This window comes from Mytilus galloprovincialis, chromosome 11 (assembly GCF_965363235.1).
Source record: "Mytilus galloprovincialis chromosome 11, xbMytGall1.hap1.1, whole genome shotgun sequence".
Lineage (NCBI taxonomy): Eukaryota > Metazoa > Mollusca > Bivalvia > Mytilida > Mytilidae > Mytilus > Mytilus galloprovincialis.
Window position 1 is genome coordinate 19,270,107 of NC_134848.1, and position 26,971 is coordinate 19,297,077.

Genomic DNA, 26,971 nt, shown 5'->3' on the forward strand with positions numbered 1-26,971 from the left:
TTGTATAAGCATAGTCCTAACAAAAATAATGATCAATGCTTTTTATATGATCTCATACTTGTTGTAGACTTGTTAAGGTGTAAATTTGTCACTTTGTCCAGAACAATATATTTTTCAGGGTATTTTTTCCCTCCCAGTTTAGCATGAGTGTCATGAGTTTGTATGAAATTTTAAGCATTGTCTTATATTCTTTGGTATTAAAGGATCAATAAAAACGCTGTTCCTTTGCTTTTTTTGTTTTTTGCTGTGCAAGTAATAACCTGCAGCAATTGTTTGCACCTGTCCTAAGTCAGGAATCTGATGTTCAGTAGTTGTTGATTTTTGGTGTGGTTCATATGTGTTTCTCGTTTCGAGTTTTATATATAGATTAGACCATTGGTTTTGCTGTTTGAATAGTTTTACACTAGTAATTTTGAAGCCCTATATGGCTTGCTGTTTGGTGTGACCCAAGGCTCCGTGTTGAAGACCATACTTTGACCTATAATGGTCTTTTGACTTGGATGGAGATGTCTCATTGGCACTCATACCACATCTTCCTATATCCATATAATGATTTTGTGTCTATTCTTCTTATTTTTATATGTATTTATTGACAGGTTCCATGGCTGGCCTAGGTATTGGTATGTTTGTAACAGGTAGTTTATGTGGATTGGCAGGCCTGTATTTAGTCCAGAAGAGAAGAGACACCTCTGTTCCATATGAATTACAATAACTTTGTAAAGTTTGGAAGAATTTGCAGTCAAGAAAACTGAAGAGTTTTTTTAAATTTTATATGTGAATTTTAACTTTGTTTTTACAATTATGAAAAACAGCATTTATTGATCCTTATTGGATAGAAATTAAACTTATGGAAATTTATAATACATCTGTTAACCTATTTCGAGTAGAAATTGACCTTATGGAAATGTATAATAATACATCTGTTAACCTATTTCCAGTAGAAATAATTTCTATGAAAAGTCTGTAATTTAAACAAAGAATGAGTTGTTATAAGAAACTTACAAAATGATTTTATATTGTATTTGAATGTTCCAAAAGCACTAAAGATCTAATACATGTACATGTATATATGCACTTGCATAAAGTCGATTTCAATTATTAATGATATTTGCATACATAGATATTTTTTACTTCTCAATTTGGCATTTTTTAAACAAAAGTTATTTTTTGCGAGAATTTTTTTCTCACGTTAGGGGTTATTTTTACATTAGATTTACACAAACTTAATTAAGTTTAAATAATACACCTATTGAGGTTATTTGCTACTGTATCGTCATGAATAATTTGTTATCACTTCATTAAACCACTTTCATATTAATCATTTAACATGACACTCATACATTCCTGTTTTAAATGTGTGGCTTTATGCAACATTTTAATATGCAAATGTAATCTTTATTAAGAATTGAATGTTGTGCTGATTTTTTTAAAACTTTTATTGATGTGTTACTTACATATTGATCAATGTACAAAAATGTGTATCTAATTAATTTAATCAAATATTTTGTAAAAAAAGATTGAAAATAAATTTGTGCTCGAAATACAAATAAGTTTTTTTAAGTGGTTGATTTCTGAGTCTGAGTGCAATAATTGCGCTGGAAATGTTCATGACCACACAAGGGCTGGTGAATGTTCACATGCCCAATAATAGTTCATTTCAGCCACCAATCAGAATTTTAGAACTGTATGCAATTTACATATTTGTCATTATTCATAATTGATGTGATATTTCACAAAGAAACATAACTTGCATTGTGGTTTAGTTTTTTCTTGCTTGAATCTTATTTGTTGATGTATTAATCTTATTTTCTGTAATGCATTCCAATAAATAGTTATTAAGGGTCTGTTTGGGGATCCCTCAATTTGTTAGTCTTTAATTTGTTAGATCTTTTCCTCTTGCTTGATCTTTTTGGCCCATTATTTTTTATTCTTTGTCTCTATTTTTTTTTTTTGTGTGCCCATTTTTTTTTTCTGCTTTTTTTGTCTATTATATTGTAATCTGTACACCCCATCCAGACCCTCTAATTTGTTTGTATTTTTTTTACACTTTGTACAGTTGATGTAATTTTAAACTAATTACTGTGGTTTCATTATTATATGTTGAATACCAATTTTTTGTTTCTTTTGTGGGAAATTCTTAATAGGAAACAGAGAATTGAAATATACAACAAATTACAAATTTGCTTTATGAATATATGTAGTCCTTGGAAAAAACCCAAAATGAAATTTCCAATCGACGAAAATTGGTACCAACAAAAATAAATAAATCCACAGTATTTGCTTAACTCTGTAGAAATATTTTTCTAGTGATCTCCATATTATTTACTGTTTACTTATGTAGTTTAAGGGTAATTCAAAAAGACATCTCTCATAAATCTGTACAGATGGGCTTGTGTATACAAAATGTATCTTCTATAATATTATTGTGTAATTGTATGCATAAGATAAGGTGAGATGTGATTAAAATATTGAATATTCATTGAATCATAAAAAACTTTTATTTTCTAAAATTATCTTAAAGCCAAATTTCTATTAACAGGCCTCGACAATAATGCTTGTCTGATTGTCCGGTACCAGAGGGAAAAAAGGTCGTACAAGTAAAAGCTGTATCAAGCTTGTCCGTTGGGACAAGTACATTATTATTCTGCAGAAAATAAATTTAATTCAACTTTGATGAACAAAGTAATTATAAACAAAAAGCAAGAAAACAAATATTAATTTGACATGTTTCTGTAATCTGTTTATTCAAATACAAAGTCTTTTTCTTCAACATGTTTACTTGCAATCGATAATTTTTAACTGGTTCTTTGTCAGGTACTTTTTAACAGGTAAAAGGTATACTATTCTCGGAAATCAGTCTTACTGATCCGAATCAATGATGCGCTTTGTAAATAAGGTAACTTTACAGGACAGTTCGTCACCTCGAAAGATTCAGCTTCAAGTTTAATAGACAGTTTGGCCCGTAGGAGACATATGATATTTATTAGACATGATTGATAGACAGTTTGACAAGGCAGGAGACATTTCGGGACCAAGACAAAACAGTACTTCATTTTGCTACCTTATCCTGATCCTTATAATAAATACAATACTGGTAATTTTTTTTATTTACCATAAAATTCATAAAATCATAATTGATCATAAGTAGAAAAAAACAATACTTGCAATATGGTGACCTGTAGTTGTTAATTTCTGTGTCATTTGGTCTCTTGCAGAGAGTTGTTTCATTGGCAATCAGACCTTATGATGGCTTATCTTCTTTTTATTGATTGCATTTGAATAAGCTTTTTTCAACTTAAAAAAAAACAGGATACAAACCCTATGAGTATACATTTGCCTATCAGATGGTGCCTCATGTTTAGTCTGATGAGACTGGCATTGATGAAAACTAGAACCTAATTCCTGTGACATGACTAGTTTCGCAGTTGTACTGGACTCATAATATTTTTGAAAAAATATTTCAAAAGAAATTAAAATTCTGTTATATATCATTTAAATTCGTTTTGCTCCTTTAATCAACTAAGAATGTAAAAAGGTTATTTTTAATAGAAATTTTTTGGACAAGTAGCAATTTCATTCGGACTAGTAAATTTTGGTATGCACTTGTCCTACAGGACAAGTTGAAAAAAAAGTTATTGTAGAGGCCTGATTAATTTAATAATATTAATTGGTAACTTATGGAGATAATTATGTAAATATTCATTTCTTATTTACATTAAATTTTCATTGTTATTGACATATGTATTTTTACACAAATTTGTATACACTTTTTGAAATTATACTATATAGCTCTTTTGATGTATATTTTGTTAACATTTGTTGTCAGGTTGTGATTGTTATAATAATTTGAATATTTTTGAATATCTTGTTATATTGTCTGCACAGTGTATTTTTGTGTGTGCTACTTAATTAAGACTCGCACTACTTAGTATAACACGTTTGTCAGTCCATCTAACCATCATAATATTGCCAGCTTCATCATTATTCGTGGGGTTCTCAAGAAATTTGAATGAATGTGCAAGTTAATCAGAAAAATCTGAACAGGAGAGCACTATGTTGATAGAAAGTTCTCACTCATGAATCCTCAAATAATATAGATTATAAAAAAAATGTGAAATAGTGAAATATTTATTTTAAAAATGGAACTTTTAAATATATAACCCATATAGATTCTTGTCTCCATGATAGCATCTGCAATTGTTTATTAAAATTTCTCTTTTTTTTTACATAAATTGTATTGGTTTTCATTCATCAGCTTTATGTATACTTCCTTATGTTTTATCTCATTGTGAGTCCATCTGCTTTATGTTTGTGAATAACAAGATCAACTCAAAGTAATTATTGCCTCGTTTTTATTTGATAATATATCTAATAAACAGCAAAAATCTGGCAGTTGTAGTTTAACTTATAAATCAGTCTTAAAATTTGACCACAGTTGATTTATTTCAGTTTGTAGCCAATATCACAGCAAAAGTGCTCACAGATACATTAAAGTTTAATTTTTAGTTTTTAGTTTATAACCTGAATTACATTCTTTCCAAAACTAAAAATGAAGACTTTTGTACTTTCATCCATTGTAATTTTTCAAATATATAAAAACAAAATTGATGTTCCTTTATATATTACATAGTTATAACAATTGGTGAAAAATACTTCTCACAGTAATGTCACAAAAAGCAATTCTTGAATTGTGATCTCAGTTTTGTATAAAGTTAGGTAAAATGTTTTTAGTTATAACCTTGTATGGTTTATATTTTTGAAAAGGAAATGAATTTCACACATATTTTTAATTTACAAAAGGGGAGATAATTAAATGGACATATTTTTATCTGCCCTTTGTCTTTTATGCAAAATCAGAATCTCTAGTCTTTCTTCAGCATAATTATAGTTGGTGCTTATTATACAATTTATACATGGATTTTTAGTGTATATGTTATTTTAGCCAAATAAAGGAGAACTTATAAAAAATATCTGTGTTTATTATACATTGATTATGACAATATGAAATAACAAATATGATATTTTTTCATGTCATTTCAAAATTGAAGTCCACTTACAATCTAGAGAAAATATGCTATATGTTTGAGCAGTTGTTTCATTGATGTATATCAAGTACATCTCCTTATTTTACACTAGCCCACTGACATGAAAACTTGGACATATTGATCAAATCGGGCAATATCTGTATATCCCTAGAATTCATTTTTTTGGTACAAATTATCTGGAGTTGTCTCCCATTTGCTCATATTTTTTTTTATTTTCAAAAACTTAGGAAAATAGTTTTTAAATATAATATTCAACAAGAAAATATTGAGTCATTATAAAATTATGAAATATTATCTTTAAAAAACACATTTATAAGCGAACTTCACAGCCTCTGGTGACATCTACGGTAGCCATTGTAAACTTTGCACTGCAATCTCCACAATGATTGACCCTGAAGTGAAAATAAAAACCTTTACTATTGAATATAATTATAACTATTCTATTTCTGATACCAATAATGATCTGCATTCTATGTTTAAAAAATAAAAAAAAGTGCAGCAAGATTAGTATCACAAAAAAGAAAAGTCGCATTTGTAATTTTGATAGCATTTAATTGTATGGAAAATTTCCTGAAATTGCAAGAATAAATCTCTCATCTGTGCCCATCATTTCATTATCTCAATAAAAAATAAACACAACAATTACTGAATATACTGTATTTTGTATCCTTGAAACAATTCTAAAATATCCCACAATAAAATTGAAAATAGCTCCATACAAGAATTGAATTTTCCCTTTTTGAAACAGTAAAATTAAAACATTTAAATATTTTCTTTTATGATAGTTGAGGTCTGATGTATAGATACATTAAGGTATGGCTTCTAATATACAGTCACCTCTGAGGTTATGATTCAAGGCTTTTTTTTCTAGCTGTCTGCAAAATGTCAAGATAAAATCTTCAACCAATGCATGGCATTTTTTTATTTCGGGATATAAACTGAAAAATTAACAACAATCCTTAAAGCCTCAGTCACACCTTACCGGATAAGACGAATGGACACCTAAGGATGCAAATAAAAGTTGTCGATTGACAAAATTGTTATCAGTTGGAAGTCCATTGATGTACTAACCAAATAAAAAGGACATGCAACATACAAGAAACGGAAACATACCAGACAGAACGGATGTCAAACGTACATCCAACGGATAAGTACCGCATAAAACGGACACCGAACAGAAGCGTACCGGATAAAATGGATGAACAGGATATACAAAAAAATTAAAGGCGATATAAATATATAAAATGCATAAATATTCAAAATAACTGGTTTTGGTTTGTTCTTCAAAATGCTGCCAAAGGACCGTGTCTGGCCTGAATAGGAGCTGCTTGATTGTGAAGACGTGCCCTTACTCTAAGATCGATTATGAATAATATGAATTCATGAACGTTACGAAATCTAATTGGCATTTCTGAAGATCCGTTCATCATCCGTTTCATCCGTTAAACGTCTGGTAGAAGTCTGTTTCACATTCATTCAACATCTGTTTTATCCGTTAGAAGTCTGTTGGTGAATTTATCTATCAGACCTCCAACGGATGTATAACGGACACGTAACGGATACAAAACAGAAACGAAATGGAAGAGTACCATACAAAACGGATGCCTATGGGATGTTCAGCGGACATTTCATTCGTTGGACGTCCGTTTAAAGTTTTGAACATGCTCATAATTTTCCACTGGACAGAACGGACGTCGACGGATAAAACGTTTGCTTATCGGACATGTAACGTATATGAACGGACGTCTCAGGGATAGAACGGACGTCTAACAGACATGAATGGATTGAAAAAAAGTAACCCGTTCGAGCTATCTGTTAAGGTGTGAATGAGGCTTTAGATTCTCAAAATATCACATCAGCAAAGATATTGTATAGGTGTAAAAATACGTCAAACTTCCTTAAACATAATCGTGTATGACCACTTACTCACAAACTGCTACAGGAAAGTTTGTGCACGTTCTACCGTTGCATGGATCATGCCAGCATTGAACTCTTGGTTGATCTGGTGGACATGTTTCCTCTACTCTAGTGTTACCATGGTTACTTGGAGGAGGGGTTTGGAAATTGTTGTATTGTGGAATACCTGAAAGAGGAAGAAAAAATACATCTGGTTTTAAAATACCATTGAAGTTGTTAAATCCTTCAGGTGTTTCCTCTTGAAGATTGAATGGATGCCTCTTGTTTGTAAATGATGGACACGTGTTCTATCTTGATTTCTCATGGTTTTATAAAACACTTATAAAACGTTTCATTTTTTCTATTCAGTCATAATTTAGTCATAATAGATGGGCTGTCTTTAGTCATACTGATTGAAAGATTATTTCCAATGACTTTATTTTATATATCTTAAATGGTATTTCTAAATGTTCTGTAGTGTATGTTAAGCTCTAAATGTTCTGTAGTGTATGTTAAGCTCTAAATGTTCTGCAGTGTATGTTAAGCTCTAAATGTTCTGTAGTGTATGTTAAGCTCTAAATATTCTGTAGTGTATGTTCTGCAGTGTATGTTACGCTCTAAATGTTCTGCAGTGTATGTTAAGCTCTAAATGTTCTGCAGTGTATGTTAATCTATAAATGTTCTGTAGTGTATGTTAAGCTCTAAATATTCTGTAGTGTATGTTAAGCTCTAAATGTTCTGCAGTGTATGTTAAGCTCTAAATGTTCCGCAGTGTATGTTAAGCTCTAAATGGTCTGTAGTGCATAATAAGCTCTAAATGTTCTAAAGTGTATGTTAAGCTCTAAATTTCCCAAAGCTACAAAAAGAGTGACTATCATTTCACAATAAACCCTTGGTAGGACACTGAAAATACGGTACCTTGTTGTGGTTCTAGGAATAATGGAGGCTGTGTGTGGCTGTCCAGGAAATGCTGTTCATGGGCGTGATCTGGAAACGCGTCTGATTTTATATTTACTACTTGATCTTGATATATATTAGTTTGGTGGCTGAAATCTGCTTGGACGTTTGGTTGGTTTGGTTCTATAAATAATGGCACTTGCTGTTGAAAACCGGGTTGAAGTTCTGGAAACAATTCTTGATATAAGGATAGTTGTTGTTGAGCTTCTTGACGTGTTGGTATAGGTGGGATATGAGGAATTGTATTGTGAGCTAGAGGTTGTTGCTGATGTAGTGTCGTCTGCGTTGGTATATTGGGTGTGTGAGCTGGTGGCTGATGGTGTTGAAGTCTCGTCTGCGTTTGTATATCTGGTACATGAACTGGATGCTGGTGGTGGTGGGTTGCAGTCGGCTTTGGTATAGCTGGTGTGTGAGCTTGTGGTTGATGGTGGTGAACTGGCGGCTGATAATGGTGGACTGGTGTCGGCTTTGGTATAGCTGGTGGTTCATGGTGATGTAATATCGGCTGCCTTGGTATATCTGGTATTTTACACACCGTCCCACCACAGGGGGTAGTACAGCACCATAACCCTGCAAAATATGAGTGAGTTTAGTTTAAATATATTTATTTATAGTGGATTGGGAAACAAGTTATTGCAACGTATATTAATCCCTTTTCACTTTGCAGGCGCGAGTGCTGCCTTGTAGCGGTATTAGCCTGCTCTTTTTCAAAATCTACAAGATTGTCTTTAACTTGCAAAAGTGATGTGGCTTTCTCTTAACATGGATCAGCCTTTTATCGTCCCCTTCCGACGGACTATCATCGTTTCCTCAAGACCATAATTAGTGAGTTAATAATATATCCTACAAAAACATGAACAACAAGATACAAGTATTAACATCGGTGCACATTGTGAAAAAAAAGGGATAGCAACATAAGTAAAAAGAATGTCAAAATCAAATGAAAAATAAGAAACAATGCCTTCGACAATATAAGTTATACGACTTGAGTATTGCTAAGACTACTAAAGTATATAAAAGTATTTGCTTTGTGAATCAATTTGAGTTATCAACAGCTTTAATGTTTGGTTGTATAAAATCGCGCTTAATGCATTATGTATAAAAGGTATGTAAGAAAACAGGAAAGAATTTGTGCATGCATATAAGGCACACAGAACTGCGTAGAATTATTAGAAGGTATAACAAATTTTCGCTGAAGTTTATATTGCCATGAGTGAAAAATAATACAGGACGGTGCTTTGAAATTCCCACCAGCAACATTCAAATTCATTCTTCGTGTCCACTTATTAACTGGAATCACCCAGAAGACACTAGTATTGTGCGCGCAACAATTATGGAGAGCTTTAAATCTGCTCTCACGAAACGTCAGTAAATCAACGGCGCCTTCACCCCCGTTGTAAAAAGGCCAGAATTGGTAACTACGACGTACCAGAACAGATACAGATACAGATTAAAAACCAATTCTTCAGAGAACAATTGAAGGTCTTTCCACCTCGATAATAAGAATGAAATTTAAAAAACGATGTTAGAAAATGTCACTCCTTGTTGATGTTATTTGGTTCTTCGAATTGATATAAAAAAAAAAAATGGATTAATAGGTATATGCAGAAGACTTAATTGTTTTAGTATGAACAGAAAATAATTTTTAGCAAAGGTCAAAATCTAGAACGTCAAATTGACCTTTGACCTTGACCTCAATTTCAAGGACATAGGTCAATGTTCACAAATCAAAAGACCACAGGTCAATCATTTGTATGATTGTGGAGAAATACTGATTTCAAATACATAAGGGGAGAAAACTCCTATAAGGGTTATCCAAAACACTTCGACTGAAATAGGTTGAAGTTGCGCCTTTTTGTAAACAGTAATTTGGCAAACAAATCATATCATTAACTGTAATAGTTTCTTTTAATAACGATAACCAGCAAAATTCAAAATTTATAACATGACCTTCGACCTTCGACCTTGATCCCAATTTCAAGGTCATAAGGTCAGTGAACTCAAAACGGAAGACCGGAGGTCAATCACTTGTATGGTTGTGGAGAAATACTGATTTGAAATACATAAGGGGAGAAAACTCCTTTAAGGGTTCACCAAAACACTTTGACTGAAATAGGTTGAAGTTGCGCCTTATTGTAAACAGTTATTTGGCAAACACATCATATCATTTACTGTCACAGTTTCTGTGGAATAACGATAACAAGCAAAATTCAAAATTTAGAACATGACCTTGACCTTTGACCTTGACCTCAATTTCCTTCAAATGGACCAAGGATTTCATATCAAAAGACTGTAGGCCTCTACGACTTATAACGTATGAATTTATCCAACAAATCGCATATCTTAAATTTTCAAAGGGAAATAACTCCCATAAGATTCTTCCGATCACTCAATTCAAAATAAACTAAATCATTCTCAAGAGTAGACGAACAATTTGGTGAAAACAGTTTGCTAAAATCTTTTACGGTTTTAGAGATATAGCGATAACAAGAAAAAAGGGACACTGGGAGATAACTCCTATAAGAATAAGTGTTCGGTCACACAGGGTGAGTTTTGAAACCCCCATTACTGTACAACATCATTTACCAAAAAATCCATTCGATATGTTGTAAGACAAAAAAGCATCTCAGACGGCAGAAGAAGAAAAAAAAATAATCAGAAGAAAAACAAAAGGTCTTTCCACGAAAAGTGGAAATAGTTATCAAAGGTACCAGGATTATAATTTAGTACGTCAGACGCGCGTTTCGTCTACATAAGACTCATCAGTGACGCTCTTAAATTAGCAACACGATGGGTGGTGTTAGCCTCTGCGAGCAGGATTTGCCTTCCCTTTCGGCCGGAGCACCTGCTTTCACCTCAGGTATCCTGGATGGATTCCTGTTGCTTGGTACTGTTAAGTGTTTTCTGTTTTATTGTTAGTCTTCTTGTCGTTTTCTTTTCTTTTATAGTCACTATTAATCTAACTACAGTCTAATTAACGACCCTCTCATCCATCTTTACTATTTTCATTGTTTTTAATTCATAACGACATTTTAAAATTAGCTATTTTCCTAAAATGGAGATATCTATCTAGCTATTATATTCCATATGGAGAGAAATCTAACTATATTCCTTTTTTGAAAAACATATATATTTTTCTTCGTTGGGAGAGATCAGGCTATTTTTTTTTATCCATGAAGAAATCTAACTACATGTATATTCCTGTGGTAGAGACGATTTTCATTGATTTTATTATTTTAATCACTTCTTTGTATAGTTTATCATTATTACTTATTGATCAGTTTATCTATGTATTATTTAATCATTAGAGTATTTAGTATTAATCAGCTATGCTTGACCGCACAGTTGTAACTGTTTCTACCTGTACAATTTATATATCATTAGTTAGAGAGCGCAGGTGAATTTCTCTGTGGTCAGAATTATCTGTGTTCTCATTGGTTAATTGGGACATACCCCCAGATTTAAGTATTAGATAAAATACAAAGGCAACAAAGAAACAGGCCGGTAACAACCGTTGCCGGATAGTTTTTCTGCACGAGTAGTCAGGTCAAGGTCCGAGGCGATAGCCTTTCAAGAAAAAAAATCAGGAATCTAATAATTTGATAAAAAAAGAAAAGAACCATTTCAAGTAAAAGATAAATGTTGTACGCATTTAAAACTTTTTAAAATGCAACTTCGTAAAAAAGTAATATATTAAAGAAATAGTTTAGTGGTAAGTAAGATAACGTTTGATTTTTAACCGGATTTTTGTGACAAAAATGTCGGTTCTTGATTTGGGGATGTACGGCGGGCGGGCGGGAATCAAATGTTGTCCGTGCATTAACTCATGAACCGTTCAACCAAAGCTTTTAAAATTTTAATATGTTGTTACTGACAACTAAATGAAGGTCAAGTTCAATAATGGCGATTTTGACTTTTACCGTTCAGGAGTTATGGTTCTTGAAAGATTGAAAAATGGAGTTTCCAGTCGTGTGCGTGCATTTACCCATGAACTGTTCTACCTAAGCTTCCCAAATTTTAATATGTTGTTACTGATGACAAAATGGAGGTCAAGTTCAATAATGGCGATTTTGACTTTTACCGTTCAGGAGTTATGGTTCTTGAAAGATTGAAAAATGGAGTTTCCAGTCGTGTCCGTGCAGTTACGCATGAACTGTTCTACCTAAGCTTCCCAAATTTTAATATGTTGTTACTGATGACAAAATGGAGGTCAAGTTCAATAATGACGATTTTGACTTTTACCGTTCAGGAGTTATGGTTCTTGAAAGATTGAAAAATGGTGTTTCCAGTCGTGTCCGTGCATTTACGCATGAACTGTTTTACCAAAGCTTCCCAAATTTTAATATGTTGTTACTGATGACAAAATAGAGGTCAAGTTAAATAATGACGATTTTGACTTTTACCGTTCAGGAGTTATGGTTCTTGAAAGATTGAAAAATGGTGTTTCCAGTCGTGTCTGTGCATTTTCTCATGAACCATTCAACCAAAGCTTTTGAAATTTTTATATGTTGTTACTGATGGCAAATTAGAGGTCAAGTTCAATAATGACGATTTTGACTTTTACCGTTCAGGAGTTATGGTTCCTGAAAGATTGTGAAATGGCGTTTCCATTCACGTTGTTGCATTTACTCATGAACCATTCAATTTAAGCTTTTCAAATTTTAAGATGTTGATACTGATGACAAAATGGAGGTCGAATTTGATATTGACGATTTTCACTTTCACCATTCATCAGTAATGGTTCTTGTGATATTGCCAGGACACAAATAAATATTAATAAATCCGGTTTGCTGTCGTTGTGACAGCCTCTTGTTATGAATGAAACGGAAAGCGGAGAGGGGGAGGTCTAATTCATTTAAAAATAAACAGGCTGTGATCTTTACTTTTTGATGAAAAAATGTAGGATGTGCCATTCCATCCCTCATAAAAAAATCGTAAAAATCGCGCGTTTGTTGCCAAATACATGAATTTAGTATTCAGTGGTGATCGTCCAAAAAAGGGTTGGAACAACACTTTTTTGGACGATCAATGCATTTAAATGGGGACATAAAGTTGACCCCCCCCCCCCCCCCCGACCCCCCTGTTTTGTCCTGTATTTGGACCTGAATCCGCCATTGATGTAAATTCGATAACAATATAAATGTATCAAAAGAATGAATTTCCTACTTCATTAGTGAATGAAATGTTTATGAAAAAATGGATTTTGTCTTAATATTATATATATTCAGGCATATACTTTGATTTTTTTTTTTAAATTCATGCTCGTCATCTCTAGATCTGCAAGTGTTGATCGGGATTAAACACGTGTTAATATATGATCCAATCGCAGCTTACCGCCCAAAATTGATGACACAAGTTGAATGATTTTCTTCTAGATTTGCTGCTTATTTGGACGTGTATTACATGAACACTTTTTGTTTATAGGATCAATCGTGCATTGGTGAGTTGATAGGGACGGGCGTATGACATTTGCGCCGATTTTGAAAATTTTCATTCTTTCATTTGCGTCGATTTTGAAAATTTTCATTCTTTCATTTGCGCCGATTTCATTTTTTCATTTGCGCCGATTTTATATTTTTTCCTAATTGGATTTACAGGTAAGTTACAGGTAAGTTTATACTTTTATATTGGCTGAGCACAGAGTATAAAGACAAATCAAGTGACATTGCAATTGGTAAATGGCTATCCCAATGTTTCAGGTTACCATTCCTTTCCCTAAATGAAATCGATGACTGCTTCACGTTTGACATTGTCTGACGCTCCGCTCCTTCTGATGACAAATGTCATACATTCTTAGACAACGTGCAAGTACACATTCCATAACGGTCAACTAATTCGCCAAATATAGAAGATGCGAAATCATAAGAAAGGAATATATTAGATGTGTTGCCTAAACATACTCGGCAAGAACAGATTTATGATTTGAATGTATTCCGATTCAATGGATTTGAATGCTGCACATATATTTTTAGTTCGTCATTTAAGTATAAACAAAGTGCTTTTATCTTAGGTTTTTCTTGATTTTAAGCAGGAGACAACAGTTTTATACATGTTATGATTGACAATTCATAACATATGTACAGCTGGCTAACGGAAGAGGTCTTTAATGATAAATGAAAATAACATTACTGGGATGGAAAGTTGTCTCATTGGCACTCTTACCACACCTTCTTATATCATTTCACCTGTAATTTACCTGTTATTTACCTGTCAAAAAAATCGGCGCAAATGAAAAAAAAATCGGCGCAAATGAAAGAAAAAATCGGCGCAAATGAAATGCAGATCGGCGCAAATGCAAATATCTTCTGATATTAGATTTTATTTTTATTTACTTATTTCCTGTCTAATTTTTATTGAAATATACACGTCAGTATCATCATTTCTTTACTTTCAGCATTGTCCAAAATACTATTCATGTCCATATATTGCAGAAAACATTTATTGACCGAATATTTTGCTTCATAAAGGGGGTGGTATGTTCTTTTTTCAGTAAATTAACTATTTACTTTTTAACGCCATCACCCAAATGTTTTTGTTTAAATTAGCACGGTATTAGGAAAATCAGGAATCATGCAAAACATTAATTTGTCATCTGCTTGACCATAATAATTTTTGTCCCCCTCTTTTGAAGTTAAGTGTCTAATCCCTTAGTGTACTGATATGAATAGTATTTAACTGGAAATGTTTGAAAAAAGATATTGATGATAACGTAAATATTTTGTTCAATAAAAAGACAGGAAATAAGTCGGTGAACCAAAAAGTTCAAATCTAATTGAAAGTTAAAGTGCCCATGAACTCACTGATCATGCACGAGTGATTCTATTCATAAAAAGTGTCCGTGTAACAACTAAAAAGAGTCCGTGTATCGTCTAAAAAGAGTCCGTGTAACACCCGTTAATGTACTGTTTTTCTATAGCTCTGCGGGGGGCAAAGTCGTACAAAAATGGGTATTGTTTGAGAAAAATGGAGAATTTATATTTACTCTAGTTTGTGCTATATCTATATTGTTTGGAACGGAATGATATTTCATTGATAGTCATTTGCAGTATTTTGGACATATGGAATTTAGTATATTCATTTTATAAGGTAAGAATGCACTTTATTTACTTTGAGTTGTATGAGAGATGAATGAATTGTATGGAACGCTTTAAGCCCTATTTGGTAGGTATAACCCTATATCCCTATATTATGTAAGTGTGTGTAAAAGAGTTGATTCAGAGTATGATCTATATGAAAGCGTAGTTTGCAAGTAGGGAGATAGATTTTTGAATGATTCTGAGAATGACCTTTGACCTTTATGTCATGAGTCTTATACGTCACATTACTTTATATTGATACTACGTCATAGCCAGTAATTTTAATATATGATAACGAAGTTTATATTACTATTGTAATTGATTATTAAAAATATTGTAATGCTTTGATTATATGGAACTATAATGTGTATTTGAATACTCATTGTGTTGTACATTGTTTGTAGGACCCATTGATCATACAGACATATATTTGATGATAGAAGTAGAGCATTGGTTATAATGCTAATGTAATGCTGTTGATGTTATAGCCTGATTCCATAAATCGGTAAGGCTTATCTTGGTCTCTATTGATATACGTATTATTGATATACTATGGTACCTTGATATATGTTAATAGAATGATTGATAGTTATATTCAAATGTAGATCATATACTTATTACTACGTTTACGTTCGTTATGGCTATGATATTTTAACTTTGTATTTATTAAATGACGTCAGCTATTATTAATGCAAATATGTGATTACTTCATATGTAACTGTGATAATTAATAACTTTATTATATATTTGTTATTATTATTTCAGGGCTGTATTTATTATATTTCCTGAATATTGATAAAGTATGAAGAACCCTAAACAGAGTGTTGTTATACGACCCTTAAAAAAACGACCCTGTTATATTCCTTCTTTGAGTTTTTTTTTTCTAGTTTTCTTCATGGAGAGCAATCTGGCTATTTCCTTAATGGAAAAATATTCTAGTAGCTGTTTTTTTGCATGAAGATAAACCAAGCTAATAATTTTAAGTGTTTATCTTATTTCAAGGTGTCCACAAACCCGAACTGCAATGACTACTCAATCCACACGTTTGTCCACAAGGTCCGTGTTCTCCTGGGTATGGCGCAGGACATTCTGAAAAAGAGGTACACGTGTCATTGAACCACTCGGATGGAAAAACTTATAACAAGAATTTTAAGAAAGAAATTCTTCATATGTATATAAATTAGAATTTTGTATAAATTTCAAGATTGTGATAGTTTTATAATTATAATAGATTGACATGATTGATTTTACATCGTGATTATACTGATATATCTGTTATCCGAAATATCTAACATTTGTTCATTTTATTGTTATTTTTGGTGATGTTGTACCCTTTTAGACTGGTTATGTATATCATATTTTGTAGTGTACTGTATCATTATATTATCCATCGCCCCGTAAGATTTATCGTTGGCTATAATTCAGTCATTTTATACAATAAATGTATTCTAATCTGAGGAACATTTTAACAAAAAAATTTACAAATGATGCTGATGATCCACCACAAAATAATATAAATAGAACTATACAAATAGTAAGCAAATACATATAAAACTAGAGGCTCTAAAGAGCCTGTGTTGCTCACCTTGGTCTATGTAAATATTAAACACAGGAAGCAATTGACCATTTCGGTCATGTTGACTTATTTGTAAATCTTACTTTGCTGAACATAATGCTGTTTACAGTTTATCTCTATCTATAATAATATTCAAGATAATAACCCAAAACAGCAAAATTTCCTTAAAATTACCAATTCAGGGGCAGCAACCCAACAATGGGTTGTCCGATTCATCTAAAAATTTCAGGGCAGATGATAGATTTTGACCTTTTAAACAATTTTACCCCATGTCAGATTTTCTCTGAATGCTTTGGTTTTTGAGTTATAAGCCAAAAACTGCATTTTACCCCTATGTTCTATTTTTAGCCGTGGCGGCCATCTTGATTTTATGGCCGGGTCACCGGACACATTTTTAAACTAGATACCCCAAAAATGATTGTGGCTAAGTTTGGATTAATTTGGCCCAGTAGTTTCAGAGGAGATTCTTTGTAAAAGATAACTAAGATTTGCGAAAATGGTTAAAAATTGACAATAAAGGGCAATAACTCCTAAAGGGGTCAACTGACCATTTCGGTCACGTTGACTTATTTGTAAATCTTACTTTGCTGAACATTATTGCTGTTTACAGTTTATCTCTATCTATAATAATATTCAAGATAATAACCATAAACAGCAAAATTTCCTTAAAATTACCAATTCAGGGGCAGCAACCCAACAACGGGTTGTCCGATTCATCTGAAAATTTCAGGGCAGATAGATCTTAACCTGTTAAATAATTTTATCCCTGTCAGATTTGCTCTAAATGCTTTGGTTTTTGAGTTATAAGCCAAAAACTGCATTTTACCAGGCTATGTTCTATTTTTAGCCATGGCGGCCATCTTGGTTGGTTGGCCGGGTCACCGGACACATTTTTTAAACTAGCTACCCCAATGATGATTATGGCCAAGTTTGATTTAATTTGGCCCAGTAGTTTCAGAGGAGAAGATTTTTGTAAAAGTTAACGACGACGGACGCAAAGTGATGGGAAAAGCTTACTTGGCCCTGTGGGCCAGGTAAGCTAAAAAGATGTGGTTTGATTGCCAATGAGACAATTCTTTACAAGAGACCAAAATGACACAGAAATTAACAACTACAGGTCACCATATGGCCATCAACAATGAGCAAAGCCAATACCCCATTGTCAGCTATAAAAGACCCCGAAATGACAATGTAAAACAATTCAAACGAGAAAACTAACGGCCTTATTTATGTACAAAAAATAAGCGAAAAGTGAATATGAAACACACAAACAAACGACAACCATTGAATTACAAGCTTCTTATATCATGATATCAAATCTATATATTATCTCCCATTTAGAAAAAAAAAAAACACATGAAAAAATGAACCTATAATGTGTTGCTCCAAAATCAAAGATGTGGAACATATTCTATCATAATCATTTGGCAACTAATGTAATTACTGTCTCGTCTTGAACATGAAAAATAAATATTAAATAAACAATACTCCTAATGCTCAGGTTGGTTGTCATCGTGCAACACAGTTAATAACACCATATAGGAAAACATAGAACTCCCTTATGTCATAAGACACTGTCAAACATCCAAACATACTATCCACACTAATCTGTGTCCACACTTGTTTTATATAATAATATATATGTTAGATCTGTAACGAAAGCAAATTTACAGATCTAACATTGTTGGGCTCATGTTAAGACGAATTATTCCACACATGTTTAGCAATTTATACCGAACGAGTAAAATATGTTATAGTATATAGATAGAATTATGAAACTGTAGCGTGCAATTCTTAAAATTAAATCATAATTCAATTCAATTCAATATGTTATTGCCATTAAACTTTACAGTTTGTGACATATAACAAAAACAAAAACAAATTCAGAAAATAACTAAGTAACTCAATATATACAGAATGTTTCGAGATAAATCAAATTTTTCATTTCCGTTTGTTTAAAAGTCTGCGAATTATTGCAACATTGTCGTTGAGAGCGCAGTCATGCATGCAGATATCGATGTTGCGTTTTATTGGAAAATAAAACATCGCTGTAAAGCATCACGTGATAGTCTTCTGCAAATCAAAATGACGAAAACTTTTTTATATATTTGATAATATTAAATTGAAATGAAATTATTGTAAAATAAAAAATCGGAAACTCTGGACATATTGTTAATATCTTCATCTGGAATACAAATATTGAAATCAAATTAAAATTAAAACTTCTGAGACTTACTTGTGTATGCAAAATGTACAGTGCACACCAGTAGCAGGTAAACAAGTGTATTTTTCATAATTTCCCGTGTGATTTTGTCATTCTTGTTTAATTTATATGCAGAAGACAATGTTAAACAATATGCAAAATTTACATGTCGTTTTCGGCATTAATTAATTCTAATAAGTGTAATTACTTCACTTTACTAGGAGGCTCCAATGGGTACGTTTGGATAAGTTTTCAATCTAACATGTTGCGTAAGGTTTGTTCCTGATATATAAAGAAAGGAAAATAAAGAGTAGCAGACAATGAAACTGCACACGAAAGATATATAGCTGTCTTTTTAACTTTTTAGGCATATTATACCGATAAATTGTATTGTTTAAAGTAAATAAAGAATTGAAACAACTGAAAGATGTCTTACAATATTTTGGGCTTTATATCGCCCGGAGTCTATTAAAAGATTTTTGAATTAATTAAACAAAAACAAGCAACGATCTGACTTAGACATCAAATTATCCAAATAATAAAATCATTATGAAATGACACACAACTCAACCACAGAGGGTTCCGGTATTAAGACAGGCACCGAACGACATCTTAGTTCATGTACTTGATAAATATGATTTTACATAGAAACATTACATTGAAAATATATATATTTCAACTGCCTTGATTAAGGCTTTTAAGAGCTTTTGATAGACCATTATGACAACTAGCATATGATAAATAAAGTGAATGGAAATTCCGAAAAGTATAATTCTTTAACTTTTGGGATGGGGTGCATTAAAACAAAAAGTTTATCGAAAATCATAATACACTCTAGTTCGAAGAAACATGAAAACAAATGATTACCAAATAAATTGCACGCGTTCGAAACGCTATCCTGGGTTTACTTTCTCTAAGAACTATCAAAGCCGAATATGTTAGAGCCAAGAAATATCCGAATGAAAAGAGTTATATGACCAGGAAAGACCTAAAGAAAAAATAGCCTATTCCATCTTAGGTCAACTTTGTCGATGGAGAGAATAACATGATCTTGAGCAAACGGACTAGTTTTGAAACAGAGAGAAAAACCATCTTGATGCAAATATGAGGTAAAACTATATAATAGAATTTTTGAATTAGAAATGAAATGTTGCCTGATATAAAATTCTTTCAGAATATCAAAAGAAAAAGGAGATACTGTTCGTTTTTTTGTCGAGCCTGCAACTTTTGTTGCAGAAAGATTGACATAGGAGTAGTAATCCGGCGTCGGCGGCGTTAGCTAACTTCTTAAAAGCTTTATATTTTAGAAAGTGGAAGACCTGGATACTTCATTATATTATATAGATGCCTCATGTTACGAACTTTCTGTCAGTCACATGTCCATTGTCCTTTGCCTCATTTTTATGGTTCAGTGACTACTAGAAAAAAAGTTGAGATTCTCTCTTATTATAAGTAATAGGATAACTATATTTGGTATGTGCGTACCTTGCAAGGTCCTTATGTCCATCAGAAAGTTTTCACTTGACCTCGACTTCGTTTCATGAATCAGTGAACAAGGTTAAGTTTTGGTGGTCAAGTCCATATCTCAGATATTATAAGCAATAGGTCTAGTATATTCGATGAACGGAAGGACTGTAAGGTTTACATGTCAAACTGGTAGGTGTAATCTGACCTTGACCTCATATTCATGGTCCAGGGGTTATAGTTATTTTTTTGTGTTTTGGTCTGTTTTTTTTTTTATACTATATGCCATAGGTCTACTATATTTGGTGTATGGAATGATTGTAAGGTGTACATGTCTAGCCGACAGGTGTCATATGACCTTGACTTCATTTTTATTGGTTGAGTGGTCAAAGTTAGGTTTTTAAGTTTTTGTCTTTTTTTAATACTATATGCAATAGGTCAACTATATTTGGTGTATGGAAATATTTTATGATCTATATGTCAGTTGTTCAGGTTTCATTTGACCTTGACCTCATTTTTACGGTTCATTGCTAAGAGTTCAGTATTTGTGTTTTGGTCTGTTTTTCTTAGTTTATAAGCAATAGGTCAACTACATTTGTTTTATGGAAGAATTGTTAGCTGTACATGTCTCCCTGGAATGGTTCATCTGAACGTTGCCTCATTTTCATGGTTCATTGATCAATGTTTAGATTTCTTGACACATTCCCTGTTTCCATTCTCAATTTTATTAAAGGTAACGTGTTGAAGAGGTTTGTTATGTATTTGAAGGAATATTAGAATGAAATACCCAATCACATGTTGAGTTTATATGACAGTCGTAATAAAGCTTTATATTTAGGACTATCAACATAATATCAATGATTAGTAAAGAAGGCGAGTCATTTCAGTGTGTGCACTCTTGTCATGTTATAACATGAAGCAGAAAGTTTATTGAAACATTGAAACATTTTATTTCACTAAAGGCCTCACATGAGGCATGACAACAATATAACAAATAAGATATAATGCATGAACAAACATATTTACAAATGCATGAATAAAGGGGAAGGTAAATATCATTTGTAAATTGACATTACAATTTTATAGAACTTGGCTAAGCCAACAAGAACAAATTTATCTTTGCTGTTCATTAAATTAGAGAAACTCATAGTATATTAACCTTTACAAATAACTGCAGGCAAAAATTTCAGCCTTTCAGCATTAAAGAAAGTACAATCATATATATAATGAAATTCATCTCCTAGCACATTTCTGTTACATAAATCACATATTCTTTCTGATCTATCAATGCTATAAAATCTACCACATTCAATGGGTAACCTATGACTACTATATTTACACAAATTAATTCTTAGATCAAAAGGCAATGTAGTTAAATAATCTTCAAAACCAAACTCAGACTTGTACATTCTATAATTTAAACATTTTGACGTATTAAATGTCCGAGCCTTCCATTCATTTACAAACAAATTGTGGTAATACTGTTTCACATTTTTAGACAAATGACAATTTGTATCTATATATTGATTATTCCAGGTATTAATAAAACCACTTTCAGATATAATATCTTTTACACAATTCAACCACTTAGAGTGGTAAACATTACCAGAATCAAATTTATATATAGCATTTCATACAATGTACGAGAAATTTTCTTTTTTTTTGCCAGTAACAATACGTTTCCAAAAACCAACCTTGCTGTAATATTAACAGACATTGGTACTCTACCTAGTTCACCATTTACAATCAATTAGGTGTACATTTTTTAACTTTCATTATATATTTACAAAATTCTAAGTGCAATGATTCAATTACATCATTTTTCTCATACCCCTAAACTTCTGCACATTAATATAGGGCCAACCATAGCATCAAAAAGTTGTAACAATACATCTATAGGTAAATACAATTTTCTTGCCTCACGTAATACATTGATTTTCTGGCTTGTTGAACCAGTCTAGATTTATTTACATGAAAAGTACCTTTTTCTAGAAAATACAATACCTAAATATTGAAATTCATCAATTACAGATAAACAGTCATTATTATATATAAAATGAACATTATCAGCCTGTCGACTTTTAGAAAATATAACAACATTGTTTTTTTCAGTATTCACTTTGAGATTCCATTTTTCACAATATAAATACATTGCATTCAATGTTGATTGTAAGTCAACTGCAGATTCTGCAAAAATCACTGTGTCATCCGCATATAACAACAGATATAATTCAAAATACACTTCAATATCACCATTGTCAAACAGTAAAAGAGACATATTATAAACATCATGTTTCCTTTTTAAATCATACATTTTCCGAGTTACCTCCCCTGAAAACACAAAGATAAAATAAATCAAGCACACATATTCTTCTTTGAAGAAAAGGTTATATGTGATTATACCATAAGCTCAATTAAATTTGTTCATTTGAATGGAAATTCTTATTACTAGTATACTTTTATGACCATCATTTTCACTGAGTTGGTGATTCGTTGTCGTTAAACGCATCAAGCATCACCTTTTTATGGTGGTGGTGGTGGTGGTGGTGGTGGTGGCGTTTATGGTTTTCCGTTCAATTGCTGTTTTTTTTTTTATCAGGGTAGGGTTGTGGGTGGTGTATTGGTACGTCCTACATATAATTTGTTTACAAATATCGAACTTGAACTTGTATATATAAAGTGGTGTATTGGTCCGTCTTACATATAATTTGTTTACAAATATCGAACTTGAATATAAAGTACATCACGTAGTATAAGTATATGTAGATAAACAAGTATATGATTTATATCAGGTCCAGTAATAACAAATGACGGTTCCGACAGCGATTGACAGTTTTTCATTGTCCCTCTCTACATTTTAATGTTTGCAACACCGGAAACTTAATAATGGCATATTTATGTGAAAACAATTTACAATAAACAATATACTTTTTTATTGTGTTTATCAAGTTTATAGTAAATATATCTTAATAATAAACAAAAATTGCAAAGTTAAGATATTAGGATTCAATTTGGTAATAACTCTAAAATTATCAAATTTCAAAAAAAGATGTGGTATGATTGCCAAGGAGACAACTTTTCACAAGAGACCAAATGACACAAAATTAACAACAATAGATCAACGTACAGCCTTCAACAATAAGAAAACCCCAGCTATAACAGACAACGACACGACAAATGTAAAACAGTGTAAACGAGACACCAATAACAGTCTTGATAAGGAAAATTAACAATAGGGAACGAAAAAGTGTCCCTTTTGTCGTAAACTCTAGCAAGTGTAGATTTTCCTGTGTAAAGGTGAAATATCTAGGAACGGGCATTTTATATTACCATTTATATTTGATTTGTTTAAAGTAAGTTCTTTCGTTAGAGCACAATATTAAGTCTGTTACCCTATGATTAAAGAAACGCAATTAGTGCCTATATGAAAACCTACAAACTGTCGAAAAACTTTGTTGCCGAAACGTTCATAAATATTATCAAGGAGAACATTTTAAACAGCTTAAATCATCTCATCATGCACTGTTTACACGTCCACTAACGTGTTGAAGGTGGTTACTACACAGTTGAAATCGGTAAGTATAAATTTTAGGGAGTTGCTCTCTTAAATTCGAATAGAACATAAACAGATCAATGTAGACCTAAGCACATATTATTGGATCAAAAGCATTTGAACGGCACTACTGAAATTTAACCTTTATTTGCGGTTTAAGGATCCAGAAGGATATATACGCAACAGTATTTGCTGCATTAAATTAACTTTCAACTCTTTTAAGGACATACAATCTTTGCGTCCAATCTAATTAAGCTATATTACATTTCCATCTTTTATTTATATACAATGATAATTAATCAGCTTTTGCCTCACAAAGACCGGTGATAAACGTTGCACCTATAATTGTCACCTAATGGTCACCAGGTGTATACCGAGATACAAAATGTGTATTAGGTTAATAGTAAAATATATCATTTATCATAATCAATAAAACAATCAATGTCATCTTTTAATCCGACCTGTCCGGTGTTTTTATCGTACCTTCGTTCATAGATTTATGATTGATCGTTTCATGTGTTGGTGTTTGGTCGTATCTTCATTGTAGCGAGAAAGATAACAGGGTAGACACAACACCCTTGTTTGACCCCAACACAAATATGGAATTGTCTGTTAAAACTTTTAAATGAAAAAAAGATGGAGATTAAAACTTTGAAATGTGCTTCGTTCTATGTGATAATTATTTCTGTAATTGGGGGAATATATTGCAGACATTTTGACCGGATGAGAACGGTAAGACTACTGGTATTTATCTCTTTAAAGAAAAATGAATAAAATTTAATTATGTGTGTTTAAATCTGGTTTATGGTTTCATAACAAATCGACATGATATATATACGAAAATAAGGTAATAGATGAGTTGCTAAATCCAAATTGGTCAAAAGCATACTCGAGGGGCATTAAAATAACAATAGTAGCTAAAACATTAAAATTTAAAAGAAAATGGCATCAAACTCATAAATCGAAAATAAACTGACAATGCTGGACGGTTGACATATACTCAAAATCTCCTTTTGTTCATTTTTATATCATCTTTGAGATCGACGTATTAGTAAGATCAAATTTGTAATTTCAGAGGCAAAATAACGCAAGAAGGCAAAATTTGGCGGATACAGTATTAAGGAACAGTTTAACATACGAAGCCATCATCTTAGAACTTCTGAAAAGGAGGCTTGGGATAACAAGACAGCAGTCGATGGTTACAAATCCAGTCACTGTCAGTTTACCAGACAATTTTATTCAAGAAAATGTAGAGACAAATAGAAATAAACATTCACATCTTCAGACATCTTGGAATACTCGACCACCTGCACACAGAACCAGGACCGCTCGACCACCCACGCAGACATTCTGGAATACCCGATCACCCACGCAAACATTTAGGAATACCCAACCACCCACGCAAACATTCAAGAGCACCCGACCACCAACGCAAAGTAGAAACACAATCCAGTCAACAAAGCCACCACCTCGAACAGCTTTAACAAATTCAAACAATAACCAATTTACTGGTACGCCCATTCACCTTATGTCGAAATTAAGTCATTTGTCTGGTCAAAGTTCTTCAGTAAGAACAAACACCGCAGTGCAAACAAAAAATACACAATCAAAGCAAATATACAATGGCATCATTTCATTAAGAAAAAACGGTGGATTCGAATTTCAGTCACCGAATGGAGTAAGACTTTCCATTCCAAATAATTCTGGAAAATTAATACTTAGACCAGTTGCCGATGGTGTAGAACTAAATTATGTGACACCTATACCGACCCAACCAACAATGCCATTTGAAGAAGAAGAATTCGAATTTTAATATTTTCCCTCTTTATGTTCAATTCATCACAAAATTGAAAACCACCCATACACAAGTGGCGCAATTAGATCTCAGAAATGTCAGGATTGATACCGGTGCCGTTGTGTGTTCATAAGGAAAACTTGATTTATCATATATCATTGGTTTCAATTTTGGCATATTTTTTTTCATTATAACTATAAATATAATCAACAAATCACTTTTTGGTCTATATGAACATTTACTATATACTAAGTGGTAAATACAAATAAACTTTTTATATAACAGAAGGGGATTGTAAGGGGTCTCTTCATACAAGTAAAATAAGTCCATAATTACGGAGTCCCTATTAGTAGAAATACAAATTTCCGCAAACAATAAAGGGTCAATTCAGACATCTCTAAAAAAGCAATTCCACACCCCCTCATAATACAACAAATGGCAATAGTTCGGTATCATTCCAAACGAAAAAATACCGGTTTAAGTAACTTTTTATAATCAAGTGTATATGTTTGTGTTTGTAGTTTGTATTTTATCATGCTATAACCTTTAAATATAAATGTATCTGTGCTAATAAATTTTTATATTGTCTATAGTCTAAGTGGTATTATTTTGTACTATCATATAACGTATAAACAGTTAAACAAAGACAAAAAGAGTTGTCTCGAGCTGACAGAGGCTGACACACGATAGAATATTGGTTGCTCTTTCCTTTGCGGCTCCTGTGAAAAAACAGGCAGTTCAAGATAAATTCAATATTATTTTTATTTTGTTTTAAGTATATGTTTTTGAATCTTTTTTCTGTCGGTGCTTGGATTCTAAATAATTCTATTATGTTGAAACGGTTCTTGGTGTATTGCAATCATTTGGCGGATATTGAATAAACTATATGAGAGTAATAGTCTATTTATAAAAAAGAAGATGTGGTATGATTGCCAATGATACAGCTCTCCACAAGCGAACAATTGACACAGAAATTAACAACTTTATATACGTCACCGTACGGCATTCATTAATGAGCAAAGCCTATACCACAAAGTCAGCTATAAAAGGCCCGGAAATGACAAATGTAAAACAATTTAAACGAGAAAACCAACGCTCTAAACTTTATTAAAAAAAAAAACAAGAGACGAGAAACGCTTATGGACCACATCAACAAACAACAACTACTAAACATCAGATTCCTGACTTAGGACAGGTGCAAATAGTTGCAGCGGGTTTAAACGTTTTAATGGTAACACACATGCACCCTTATCTGAAACAATAGTGTGACATCATAACATAGAAAGACACGCTATAAAATATCAATCGAAATGGCTTAACTCAATCAAAAGACATATTTAAAAGTCTATATGTCTTTCTGTGTTAATATCGACCTTTTTCTTCTTTTGCAGATCATATTTATGAAT

General features: G+C 32.2%; 2 protein-coding genes and 2 long non-coding RNA genes across 5 annotated transcripts in view; 3 read left to right on the plus strand and 1 right to left on the minus strand.

Annotated features, from left to right (window-relative positions):
* Positions 1 to 4,506, plus strand: part of LOC143051807 (uncharacterized) — a 36,112-nt gene extending 31,606 nt beyond the window's left edge. For both annotated transcript variants that reach the window (XM_076224762.1, XM_076224761.1), the window contains exon 17: positions 597 to 4,506. In XM_076224762.1, the coding sequence (XP_076080877.1) occupies positions 597 to 712 (116 nt within the window). In that variant the 3' untranslated portion in view covers positions 713 to 4,506. The remainder of the gene's footprint in view (positions 1 to 596) is intronic.
* LOC143051809 (uncharacterized) lies at positions 4,336 to 18,891 on the minus strand. The gene is made up of 5 exons (XM_076224763.1): positions 18,787 to 18,891; positions 15,989 to 16,063; positions 7,860 to 8,468; positions 6,972 to 7,128; positions 4,336 to 5,437 (listed from the first exon to the last, which is right to left on the minus strand). Exons 1-5 carry the CDS (start codon positions 18,842 to 18,844, stop codon positions 5,356 to 5,358), a joined length of 981 nt encoding a protein of 326 aa, XP_076080878.1. The 5' UTR covers positions 18,845 to 18,891; the 3' UTR covers positions 4,336 to 5,355.
* LOC143051810 (uncharacterized) lies at positions 14,486 to 16,251 on the plus strand. The gene is made up of 3 exons (XR_012970910.1): positions 14,486 to 14,984; positions 15,379 to 15,479; positions 15,977 to 16,251. It is a non-coding gene; the product is annotated as an uncharacterized LOC143051810 (long non-coding RNA).
* A 5,346-nt stretch (positions 18,892 to 24,237) lies between the features above and the next one.
* Positions 24,238 to 26,153, plus strand: LOC143051811 (uncharacterized). The gene is made up of 2 exons (XR_012970911.1): positions 24,238 to 24,502; positions 24,846 to 26,153. It is a non-coding gene; the product is annotated as an uncharacterized LOC143051811 (long non-coding RNA).
* Positions 26,154 to 26,971: the final 818 nt, after the last annotated feature.

Bases quoted from the DNA above. Each gene is read 5' to 3' on its own strand.
- LOC143051809 (XM_076224763.1), bottom strand. From the start codon at position 18,844: ATGAAAAATACACTTGTTTACCTGCTACTGGTGTGCACTGTACATTTT. The intron at 8,469-15,988 runs GTTTGTGGACAC...CATATTTTGCAG, and splicing joins GAGTAGTCATTGCAGTTCGG to GGTTATGGTGCTGTACTACC. The intron at 7,129-7,859 runs GTACCGTATTTT...TTCCTCTTTCAG, and splicing joins ATTCCTAGAACCACAACAAG to GTATTCCACAATACAACAAT.